General features: G+C 43.1%; 2 protein-coding genes across 3 annotated transcripts; one reads left to right on the forward strand and one right to left on the reverse strand.

The window, feature by feature from the left end:
• Positions 1–5,921: 5,921 nt before the first annotated feature.
• LOC127334568 (RING-H2 finger protein ATL78) lies at positions 5,922–7,173 on the forward strand. The gene has a single exon (XM_051361058.2). It carries the CDS (start codon positions 6,083–6,085, stop codon positions 6,752–6,754), a length of 672 nt encoding a protein of 223 aa, XP_051217018.1. The 5' UTR covers positions 5,922–6,082; the 3' UTR covers positions 6,755–7,173.
• A 2,807-nt stretch (positions 7,174–9,980) lies between these two features.
• LOC127334566 (cytochrome b-c1 complex subunit 6) lies at positions 9,981–12,450 on the reverse strand. 2 transcript variants are annotated; one of them, XM_051361056.1, is made up of 5 exons: positions 12,306–12,450; positions 12,147–12,190; positions 11,015–11,099; positions 10,422–10,511; positions 9,981–10,284 (listed from the first exon to the last, which is right to left on the reverse strand). In XM_051361056.1, coding segments are annotated over exons 2-5 (210 nt in total). In that variant the 5' UTR covers positions 12,149–12,190; positions 12,306–12,450; the 3' UTR covers positions 9,981–10,251. The 2 variants fall into 2 exon arrangements, with proteins under 2 accessions (XP_051217016.1, XP_051217017.1); XM_051361057.2 differs by having other exon boundaries at positions 12,296–12,402.
• Positions 12,451–12,806: the final 356 nt, after the last annotated feature.

Consider the following 12,806-nt stretch of genomic DNA (forward strand, 5'->3'; position numbering starts at 1 on the left):
GTTTCTTGAGCTACCTTTGGACCTGATGATATCTTCCTATTTGGATAGATAGCGCACCCGTCGAACCCGTAGGCCTGAGCCTTTTCAGCTCGGTTATATGGGCTACACTGTGTAGCATAAAGTAGGGAGTTGAGATAACGGTTTTATGACAGCTTGGAAAGATCATGACTTCCAGCTAGATCTCAACAGCTTCATCACTGAATATGTTTTAGTGCAGTGTGCTTGTGACTGACATTCTGTGAGCTTACTGATATACATGATAAGACATGTGCAATGATCATTTTATGAGAAACTCAACGGATACCTTTTGTATTTGTATTTTAACATTACTTGACATTAGAAACAAGGTTATTAGGAACGTGAGAAGTTATCGGATAGCTGGTTTTGCTTAAGTGATTTTCTTGAGAATAACGAAGACGTGAATCTGCAAGTTGTCTTTAAGGCTTAGTCAACCGAGAGTCCGAGACCTCTTTTATTTTTAATAAGCAATGTTAAAGAGTGAAAAACCTTCCCGTGATGAAACGCCATGAGTAAATTTCTGGTGCCTTGTGGGATTCAGTTTTCTTTGAAAGGTTGCAACCTCTTTGAACACATCAAACCAGCACATTGTCGCTCTGTTGTTTCCTCGGTTGGCGTCAACTTTTAAGTTTCAAAGTCTATAACCACCCATTTAACCAGTGCTTTGTCAAGTAGGATTGCATTTGATGGCCTGAGCACAGCCAAAACGACACCTCAGGGGCTGCCGGCGCTGATTGGCTAGCTCAGGTGCACTCAGAGCGGACGGCTGAGCATATGCCAGTATGATTCATGAGTGCTAAGTAGTTGTTTATTAGCTCCATCATTGTGCTGAAATGTGCGCATCTGTCAATACTTTAATGCCTTCATGATTGTTCCAGAAGATATGATTTATTACAGACAGGGGTGAGTGTTGGTGTCAAAACTAGTGAATGTTCAGAATGAGAGATTGCTCGGATCTTTCGTGCGATCTCAACCTTGCCAACTATCATCTTCGCAAAAATTAAGGCTGAGCCAGCAAATTGGGCCATTGCGGGCGCTAAGGCTGCTCATAGTGGGGAGTAACTTAGACTAGTAACATATGCCATGTTACTAGTCTAGGTTACTACCTTCATAGTGGGTAGTAACTTATATGTAGTGTCATGCATTGTGTCATTTATTATGCTGTAGACTCATTTTGTCTTGGGGTGTGTGATGTCATGGTAACATAGCTAGTTACCACCTCACTCTCTTTCTTCATTTATTCGCATGCCATGTCACCAAAATGTCTTGAGATGTGTGATGTTACTAACTATGTTACTCCCACTATGAGCAGTCTAAGCATTGGGAGAGCTTCTTGCCACGAGATTAATCACGGTTGTAATACTTTTTATGTCCGTGTTTTTTCCTCATGTTGTGACTCTCTCTTAATTGATGGAATGACACAAGTGTTGTGCCGCTGTTCCAAAAGTGTCTAGTGAATGTTAGCTCATTATTTCACTCACTCTGTATTTTCCTTTAGACTAGTCATAATGGGAAGTATCATACACTAGTATCATGCACATGATACTAGTTTATGATATTAATCCCACAATGCATAGTATCATAAGATAGTATCATAGTATCATCATATTTAATTTTTTGTAGAATCTCAATGCAAATGTGTGTACATGATGTGTTTTCCATTAAGTTTTCTAGTTTTACGTGCTATGATACGGTATCATATTATGATACCACTCTCATCTCTCACCTCATTAATTGGTGTGCCACATCAGATTTTTGCCAACATGGCATGCATGATACTACTTATGATACTCCCATTGTGGCTAGTCTTAGGGAGAACCCACAGGCAATACAGGATGATCCTGCTTGGAGAGAAATTTAAGACCCTCCCAAACTATAGATAGTTTATTGCTTGTGATCCGACAGTTGACATAAATGTAGTACTTAGGTTATTGTAGATTTTGTAGTATCATACACTTTGGAATGGTAATATCATATTTGTTGTTTTCATTAAACCAAAGGAGATATATGGGGTGTCGTTAGTAACGTGGTCGCAACAAAGATTAGTAGGGGTGTATGCTGTCTTATAGAGATCATTGTACACTGATAAAATTGACACTTCGATATCTTTTGAACAGGTTTAGTGGCTGATGTCTACGCACGCTTCTTGTAGACAGTGTTGGGCCTTCAAGAGCAGAGGTTTGTAGAACAGCAGCAAGTTTCCCTTAAGTGAATCACCCAAGGTTTATCGAACTCAGGGAGGTAGAGGTCAAAGATATCCCCCTCAAGCAACCCTGCAATTAAAGAAGTCTCTTGTGTCCCCAACACACCTAATACACTTGTCAGATGCATAGGTGCACTAGTTCGGCGAAGAGATAGTGAAATACAAGTAATATGGATGATTGTAAGTAGTAATTGCAATCTGAAATAAAGATGGCAGCAAGCAAACATGTAGCAGAACTTGTTGGAAACGGTGTTTCAATGCTTAGAAATAAGGCCTAGGGATCGTACTTTCACTAGTGGACACTCTCAACAATGATCACATAATTGAATAAATAAATGCTACTCTGTAACACTCTCTTGTTGGATAACAAACACCATTCATTGTGTAGGGCTACAAAAGCACACCTCAAGCCGGAGTAAACAAGCTCCACAACGTCCGGAGTTCATATTAAAGTAACCTCTAGAGTGCATAATAGACCGTTGCAATTTAGACCGAGTACTAACATAGCTTACACACTGTCACCAATAGCTATGAAAGGGGGAATAGATCACATCAATACTATCATAGTAATAGTTAACTTCATAATCTACAAGAGATTACAATCATAACCTACACCAAGTACTATGCACACACTGTCAACTTTACATCATGGAGGAGGAATAGACTACTTTAATAACATCACTAGAGTAGCACATAGATTAATAGTGATACAAAGCTCATGATCACATAAAGATCACACCATGGAAGAGAGAGATGAACCACATAGCCACCGGTAGAGCCCTCAGCCTCGGGGGAGAACTACTCCCTCCTCATCATGGGAGTCAGCAACGGCGATGAAGATGGTGGTGGTGTCGATGGAGATGACTCCGGGGGCAATTCCCCGTCCCGGCGGCGTGCCGGAACAGAGATTCTGTCCCCCGAAACTTGTCTTCGCGATGGCGGCGGCTACGGAACTCTTTGTGGAATATCGTTGATTGTCTTAGGGTTTTCGCAGACGGAAGAATATATAGGCGAAGGGGCAATGTCGGTGGAGTCCCGAGGTGGGGTCCCCACCTGGCGGCGCGACCAAGGGGTGGCCCGCGCCCCCTATGGTGTGGGCTCCTCGTGGCCCCCCTTCGTCTCTCCTTCGGACTCCATGAAGCCCCTAGAAAAATAGGAACGTGGCCTTTTGTTTCATCCAATTCCGAGAATATTTCCTGTGTAGAATTTCTGAAACCAAAAACAACAGAAAACAGGAACTGACGCTTCGGCATCTTGTTAATAGGTTAGTGCCGGAAAATGCATAAAAACGATATAAAGTGTATATAAAACATGTGAGTATTGTCGTAAAACTAGCATGGAACATAAGAAATTATAGATACGTTTGAGACGTATCAGTGGCCTTGATAGAGCGCGGCGGCGTGACCTAGACCTATGTTACAAAGGTGGCGAGGGAAGTTAAATTGAAGGCTCGAGTCGTGCAAGACTCCAAATTTCTCTTCCTCAATGTTGGTTCGATTCGTATAGAAAATCCTAGGCTCCCGAGTAAATCATGGAGCTCTGGTGTCATCCACTTGATTTCATTCAAGTGTGTCTGAACTCTGAATAGAGTACATGTCGATGGGAGGGATTATTGGATTGGAGTATCGGGCAAAAGACCAAGGCTATCGTTAGTGGTGGTATGTAGGAGCGGTATAATGGTAAAGATTGGTTCACTGGTGCATCATGGACTAAGGGAAGAGGATGTCTATAGCCAATGACGAAGCAAACCCTCTCATCCATCCACAGAAGTGAACTTCCTTCATCTTGGGCATTCCTTTGATCATTTCTTATCTTTCTGATTTGTTGATCATCGATAGTAACTTAGACTTTTGTTGACTTGGGTCATTTTCTATGTAGGATTAAGGGCCTGTTTGATTTGTAGGATCCTTAGAACACGGGAATAGGAAAACTGCGGGATTAGAATGTTGAATTATATAGGATTTGGAACCTACAGAAAATAATAGTGTTTGACTCACACGAAAAACAAAGGAATTGTAGCATAAGGTTTGAGTGGATGAAATTTTTTCTCCAACGCATAGTGTAAGACAATCTTATAGGAAAAAATCATATGCATTACTAAGAATTCCAATCATGCAAATCAAATAGCGCACATAGAAAAAAATATCATAAGAATGAAAATCCTACAAAATTCCTATGCCAATCATTTAAATCAAACGAAGCACTAAGTAGGACTTGTTCGAATTAACTATTCCTGCAAAAAAAAATTGTTTTTAGGTTCTTGTGCTCCTAAACAAATACTACCTTTCCAGGCTCAGTGAATGTCATATTAGTAAGATAGTAGTGACCCATTAACTAAATTATATTCTTCTGATGAATTGTTGGAAGCATAATCACCACTTTAGAAGGTTCTAGTCATTCCTTTCTGTAGATGATCAGGATTATAAGTGTATCTTACCTATAGAGAGGCAATGATGCACCTTTAAAAGAGCTACCATTTAGAGCATAGGAAATACTACCTCAAGTCGAAGTATAGGTCATTTTTTCAGACATTTACATTGCCTTCAAGATGATTCTTTGAACTCTCTGAATATATGCCGTCGTGAATAATATACTCCCATCCGTTTGAAAAAGAAGATCTACATTTATTGTAAAAAATCAACCTCTTGTAAGTTCGACCAAAGATAAAGATATGAACATCTACAATATCAAATCAATAATACAGTAGATCAGGCCATCTTAGAATATATTTTCATAGTTTATTTATACAATATTATTTATGCTTATATTTTTTCTATAAAACTATGATTCCAACTTATAATTGGTAACCAATGACGGTGAGACATCTCCCAAGAAATTAAAATGGCTAGAGTGGTAATTTTAACTTGTTACAACACATTACACAAAGTCGAAATATATCTCATGCCGAATAAATCTAATAGTATAAATTTGGTGTTGTAGATGCTGGTAGTTTTCTGAAGTCATTGTGAAATCTAAATTTTTTAGCTTGCTTAGGTTCTAGTAAAATGGAGGGAGTAGTTAGTATATCCCGTTGAAATTTGGACATCAACAACATCACAAGTACCATCAACATCCCTGTGAAAGCTAGCACCCTCTCCAATCTATACTATTTCGTGCTAATTTAGTACAAAGTTGTACACTTGTACTAAATCAGCGACAAGTAATATGGATGGAGGGAGTACTACATTTTATTAGCCGCATTCAGGATTCAGATCCAGTGCACTAGGAGGATCGGAAATCAGATCAGTTTCACCAGCTTTGTGCGGTGCCACCTTGTAAGGCTGAAAACCATGCCTATCTGCTCTGTTGGCTGGACCAGACGATGTTTGACCCGAGTCCACTAGGCCACAGCACTAAGCTAGCTAGCAGAGGTCAAAGATGCAGCCTCCCCCACACAACCACAAGGCTTTTGACGTAAAGGACAAATAATTCAGTGTCTTCTCCTTTTCTAATCCACTCCTGGCTGCACTTCATTAGGTGCATTATCGAACTTTATAGTAATAATGATCATGCAGACAGGATCTGGTGCTACTAGCTAGCTAAGCTAAGCTAGTGCCCCTCTGCTCCTCAGAAAGCCACTACTGTTAATCACACAAGTCCCAGCTTCAGTGCTCCACTCGTTAATTGCCTACAGTTAGAATTGCAGCCTATATATACAACTTCTGGTTCAGAGTAGCAGAAACTTACTACTACACTCACACAGTCACACTTGCGGCTGCAGAGTCAACTTGCATCGATCTTACCTGCGTGTGCAACAACAACCAAGAGAGACGAACGGAAGGCATTGACTTGACTTAACCTGCAGAGTGCAGAGAAGTGGAAACCGATCGGCAGGCGGAGGAAAGAAAGAAAGAAAGAAACATGCAGGTTCATGGCGGGAACTTGGCGGTTCAGGGAATGCATCAAGGGTACGTGTACTCGAGGAGGGTGCTGCTGCACGGCCACAGGGAGAGCTACGCCGTGGCCAGACAGGAGGCTCCGGCCGGCGACGGGGCCCCCGTCGCTGGCAGCACCTTCGACGCGAACGTGGTGATGATCCTGGCCGTGCTCCTGTGCGCGTTGATCTGCGCGCTGGGGCTCAACTCGATCGTGCGGTGCGCGCTCCGGTGCTCGAGCACCCGGATGACGCCGGCGGCGGCCGGCAGCCGGGAGCTCGGGTCGGTGGCGCGGCTGGCGCAGGCCGGGGTGCGGCGGAAGGCGCTGCGGGCGATGCCGACGCTGGTGTACTCGGCGGGGCAGGCGCTGGGGCCGAGCACGGCCCCGGCGTGCGCCATCTGCCTGGCCGACCTGGAGCCCGGGGAGCGCGTCCGGGTGCTGCCCAAATGCAACCACGGCTTCCACGTCCGCTGCGTCGACCGCTGGCTCATGGCCCGCTCCACGTGCCCGACCTGCCGGCAGCCGCTCTTCGGGGAGCCGCAGAAGGCCTCCGGGTGCGCCGAGGCCGGCCACCAGGACGACGGCGGCGCCGCGCCAGTCCGGTCCTTCTTCGTGCCGCTACCGCCGGAAGGCTTGGTCACGCCGTATGATTTTTAGGTCTAAGTAATAGCTGTAGTTACATCTGGGATGGGTCATGAAATGTGCATTGTACACTGTTTAGCCTCTTCTCCTTTATAGAAAACCAAGATTCAAGTGATAACTTCTGTGTTGCCGGTTTGTACGTGAGCGAGGGATGTCCATGTGATTTCAGGTTTGCCGTGCGATGCTAACAACGGAATACGTTGTAGCTTGGAGTAACACTCAACGGCTCAGATGAATGGATTACGGAAGATCGCAGATGATCGTGATCTTGGGGAAAGCAGGGTTAGTTCCTGATCATCCGGGAAGAGTTCCCTCAATTATTCTCGTGCCAAGTGATGAAGAAAAAGGATGTTGGCACCGAGTCTCAAATAACTTTCCCTCCATATGCCCACTATAAGATGTCACGTCACCTAAAACTAGTGGTTTAGGCTGCAGAATCTAATTTGCACCGGTCTTTTCTTTTGAGCAATCTCCATACAAATTACACTCTAGAAATCCGCATGAAGCGAACAATCCACCTAGCTTCCCTAGGCTGGGATCATCCCCGGACCAAAATTCCACAATATAGCAAAGGAAAGCCACCAGAACCGCCAATGCGGGAGAAAGAAACCAAACCAGATTCATATGCCAAGTGAGGTAGGCAGATATGTCAAAAAAAAAAAGGTGAGTTAGGCAGATATGGGCCTCCCCAAACACCAAAGTGACAATAGAAAGCGCCTTCACCGACGACGCCTTATCGATGATGATTCTCCGTATCCTCGAAGCCGCCATCACTAGCCAAGCACAAACCAGCCTCATAGACGATGTCTCCAAGAGGACACCTCCAAGGAGGGTGCAAGAAGGACCCCGCTGTTCTCACCCGATCCAGGTTGACATAATATGAGGTTTTTACCAGGAGAACCACATCAGTGGGGACGGAAAGGCTACGGGGGGATGCGATGACATTTCCAAGGTGAGAAAGCATAATTGACAAAACGTATCATACCACTGGATCACTTGATTACATGTGGTATAATTTTCTATGCGTTGTGTGTTGACCAACTTAAATCTAATTTTTGCTCTTTGCCTTGGTCAGCCTTATATCTTCTATGCTCTATCACAATCTCTTTAGGTGCATACATAATTTTTTCACTTAGAATCATACTCACAAGATCTTGATCCTTTATGGCTTAACGTATAGCTAGAGCTTGGCTTCCTTTAAGTTCCACACAAGAACTTAATCTTATTTAGCATTTTATTTATTATACTGAATTCGTCTCTTCAAATCGATGATCTTGATGCCAAAACTCAACATGCATATTTATCTTCATGGCATCCACCCTTGAATCCAACACATAGTCTTTAAACATTACTTATGTAAGATTCCTTCATAAGGAACTCAATGAAAACATTAGTTTGTAGAAATTGTCATTAATTTCCAAGATCGAAGAAGTTGGACCGCACTGCCCCCAAAACAATATATGGCTACATCAAGCTCCGCACCTGCGAGTCTAGGGGCAAACCCATGACCTAAACCCTAATCATATATCCATGTGAGGCATGGTCGGAATTTTTTATGTTTTGCAAGTGTATTCCAATAGTTTGTTGGTCATACGCCCCAGTGTCTCCCCAGGGAGCTGCACAGGAGGAGTGAGACATGCTACCATGCATGCGGGCACATTCACGCGTGAAGGCTAGATTCACTTAGTTTCAAGATCGAAGAAGCCGCCAACCGAAAACATCGTCACCCATTAAAAGAATATGGCAGTACACTTGTATAGTCATTATTTACATGGATACGCATATGAACATATCCTAAAGGTATGCATATATACAAGTCAGCGACTCACATTTCTCTGCACATACAATCCAAGATGAAATGGCGAACCACGGGAGATTCGCATTCCAAGCACAGAACATATACGTGTAAGAGGCTTGACAGGGTTTTACTGCTGCCGTCTGCGTCAACTAATCAGGCGAACTATTAGTGGTAGAAAAGAATGGAGAGATCTTGTGTCAGGTTAGTGCTAGAGGGGTTGTATCACTTTGACTTGTGTCTTTACAGTTGAGAGAGACGGAGCCTCTGCCCAATCGGAACAAGTAATCTTGGGTTTGGAGGATGACACAGCAACCGTCTCGAACTAGGAAACTAATCTACTCCCAAACACTTTTCAGTCATCAAACTAAACTCTTCATTCTCAAGCTTTGAGACGAGATATTCACTTACGAGCTAATTAAGCCTGTGAAATTTTTATTTCAAAAAAAAAAGCCTGTGAAATTTCCAAGTAGCAACAAGTCAGACTATAAGTGGGAGAATAGATTACCCCACAAGTCAGACCCTAATAGTGAAGCGTTCATTTTATAATAAAATGCTTTGTTCAGGAAACGATTCAGGTACTTCTGTTCGAACAGCTGCAAGTAATTACGGGAACAACATTGGCATATAATATCCGATCTTGGACAGCATGCTCCAACCCAGAAGAATTCTGTTATTGTTAGTATTTCGTAACGTTTAGAAAGGAATACTCAGAAGCACAATGTTGTTCACCTTCTTTCTGACACTGGGAAGTGTAAGATAACGATATGCTCTTCAAACATGAAATGAAAGGTGTCAAAAGCAGTGGCACCAAAGAGTACACACAAAGAGAGGCGCGAAACCAACAACAGGTCCATTCCATCAAGTCAGCCAAAAACAAGCATATGCGATGTATGAAGAAAATCATGGCAGGCACTGGAGATAACTCATTTAACATTTCGATCAGCCGATATCTTTCACAAGTGGCCTCATGTCAGTTGTCACCATGGCGAGATTAGTGGTTGCAAACAGGGCACACACCACACAACACGCATCATGCGTATGAGAACCAATCCGAACTAAACAATTGACCATGGGACTCGGACACCATCAGGTAATGTCAAACTTGATTTTACCCTTTCCAAAAATGTACCAGACAGTTCGATGACGAGGGTTCACATAAACAGAATGAGTTATTTTTACCTGAACACACCTTATAAACAACTAAACAGCACTGGCTGGATGATGCCAATGAAAGCCTATTGCACTGGTGCCGTGAATATATGCTGATAAAAGACAGATGAGCATAATTACCACGCAAGATCAAGCACAACCATGTGTGTAAGATCTCTCAGCCACAAGTGGGCATCCATGTTCACGGCACCATTTTACTGTGCTTTAGTTTCCATCTAATTCACAAACCCAGATAGTTGGTTATATGCGCAGAAAATTGCACCACAAAAGCAATAGAAAAGAAATCAATGGCAACATTTAGTCCTCAGTCATGATCATGGGAATATCTCAACTCAGAACTGAAATATATCCTGAGCCAACAATGCCTTTGGCAGCAACAAAATGTAAACTTGCTGCGGAAAAACTATTGTGCTGAGTGACAGGCAAAACCGCAAAACTTTTTTTTACATATAGGAATAGGCACCTGAATTGTCTATAACGCGTGCAAATGATATGATTATTACCACCGTTGAGCAAAAAGTAGCAAGAGAGAACAATGTCCTCGTCACTTTAACTTATCAAAGAGCTTCTCAGCAACCTGTAAGAAAGAAGTAATAACCATAAGCAACTTAGATTAGTTCAAGAGATGGAAGGAACAAAATAATACATGAACAACTGGCTTCTCGGATGGGTTGTGCACACAAGCATGAGCACAGCCAGGAAGGGAGCACTCACATGCTTGTCCACGCATTTCCAGTAATCGAAGTATTGGCCAGTACAGTGCTTGTGCCCAGTCTCATCATCTGCAATTCTCTTCACGCAGTCCTGTGCACAGCATAAGTGACATAAGTTTAGGTTCCAGTGGTAACAAAGAACAGGTATTCAAACAAATAGTATACAGTAGCCAAGAAGTATTTCTTAAAATGTTCGGTCAACTGCCAAAACCAAGTTCACTATAAACACAGAAAATGTGAAACAGTTGCTGAATAAGAATTGTTTAGAATATAAATTGTAAACACTAGACACGTCCTTCGAACTTGGCCATTTGCTAGTTCAATGGGTCGTCGTACCTAACACGTGAGTACAGATAAAACAGAAACACATTTTTACAGGTAACAGAAAATAAATCTCAAAATTTAAGGCCCTTGAGGATGCACTTGAAGTACACGAAACCTCTCAGTTAAACATAGCTGGAGATATATCCTAGTAATCATGCTGCTCATTTCTGCGTATAAATATTACAGGATACATAATAACATCTGAGTGCATAGCTGTATATAAAGATCAGAAAGAATTATACATTTGCAACTAATAATACAGCGCATTACCTTATAGAGATACCACTGGCGGACACACTTAGCCTTCGTCTGAGCCTCTAGGAGCGCCTTTGGGTCAGATGCCTCCTCATCCTCCCTGAAATACAATGTGAGATAATAGATTATGAACAAAACGACCTGGAACAGTGAAACCCTTCCATTGCATAACTACCACAAATAGGCAGTGCTATAAATGCATAACTATTGCAAAGTCAAATTACCAGGAAATACTTGAAACCCACACATTTTAATAAAACACAATGGCAATATACTAAGTTCTCATACATTGGATCACAAACTTATGTGCCTACCTTGTCTGCATGATGTGTCAACCTCGACAGGTGAACGCATGGATGAAAAAAAAGGAATATTTAATGTTTATTCATATATAGGTGTCTGCATAACTCTTGAGTGATGAGAAAGGTCAAGGTCATCCGAATCAGCCAATAATCAGCTTGCATAATTTACCAGAGCGAGGATATATCATGTGAGGAAATGCCTAAACTAAAGTTATTGAAGAAGATGCTATAGCTTTGTACATATGCAGCATAATAATTATTTGGTCAGTTTTCACCCCCCCTAAAAAGTTTGTTGGCAGCAGTTAATAGCAGAAGTAGCCATCAAACAATAACACCTATACGCACACTGATACAATAATCTGAGGCAAGTGCTGTGCAACTAGAACCCACACAGATGGGGCTGCCTAGCCAGAGCGCACAAAATTACAAACATCAAAAATCAGACAGAACAAGCAGGAATGTTCCTCGACACCCCGAGTGTCAATTTCCCAATTCTTTGCCATGCCTTATGATTCCGATTTTGGCAAAAAAGGCAGGCCATTGGAACCGCTGCACGAGCTAGCACCGTAGCCTCAGCAGCCATGGGCGGTTGGTTGCATTGCATAGAATTCGTAAGACGCATCATGCACCAGAACACCGTCGCTCGATTCTACGGATCCCAGGCGTATAAATAGACATTCACGAATAGCCCTATAATCCGTAGCTAATTGAATCACGCGATCGGCGGCCGCATATGGATCCGCACCCACCCCAACGCAGCGATCTGCTCGACCCGCGTGTGACGCCTGCGCTGCAGATCAGCGATTGAATACGGCAATAAAAATTAGTTGGATCGGATCACTCACATGCGCGCGACGGTTCCGGTGACCCAACACGATGGCGCTTCCAACTGCAGAAAAGGGCGGCGATTATTAGACCTAAAGAGAACGAGATTGCAAGGAGCCGGGATCGAGTACAACGAATTTCGGATGGAACCGGGATCTGGGAGGAAGACCGTGTGTTACCGGCGGAGGGGACGAGGACGGCGAGGTCGGAGGCGGGCAGCGAGAATGAACGGAGGTCGAGGGTTGCAGACTGAATGATGGAGGAGGAGGCGATGAAGAAGGTTCCCGAAGGTCCGGGTGGCCCAGTTGCGCAGGCCAGTCTTGATATAACTGGGCTTTGTAGATCCTGTTTGGTAAGGCCCAGCACCCTTTTAACCGCATATTATTTTCTCATATAATAATTTAAATATAGACCAACATACATCAAATAAATTAATGGGCATACTTGGTGTCGGGCGACCAATTTGGGGGGAAAAGCGCACCATTGGATGGAGGTCGTGCGGCCGTTGGATGCTCTAGATGAGACATGTCATTGTCACTTTCCTAAACCCTAAACATGGTTATCGCTTTCCAAACATTGTTTTCCCTCAGGGTGGGCATTCGGTTTTAACCGAAATTTTGGTTCGGTTTTTGTGGTTTTTGAACAAATTCGGTTTTCAAAAATGGTAACCGAAATTTGCA

The sequence above is a fragment of the Lolium perenne genome, chromosome 6 (genome assembly GCF_019359855.2).
Source record: "Lolium perenne isolate Kyuss_39 chromosome 6, Kyuss_2.0, whole genome shotgun sequence".
In the NCBI taxonomy this organism is placed as follows: Eukaryota; Viridiplantae; Streptophyta; class Magnoliopsida; order Poales; family Poaceae; genus Lolium; species Lolium perenne.

Bases quoted from the DNA above. Each gene is read 5' to 3' on its own strand.
- LOC127334568 (XM_051361058.2), top strand. From the start codon at position 6,083: ATGCAGGTTCATGGCGGGAACTTGGCGGTTCAGGGAATGCATCAAGGG.
- LOC127334566 (XM_051361056.1), bottom strand. The intron at 10,512-11,014 runs GTAATGCGCTGT...TGCTGTGCACAG, and splicing joins GCCAGTGGTATCTCTATAAG to GACTGCGTGAAGAGAATTGC. The intron at 10,285-10,421 runs GTGAGTGCTCCC...TCTTTCTTACAG, and splicing joins GGAAATGCGTGGACAAGCAT to GTTGCTGAGAAGCTCTTTGA.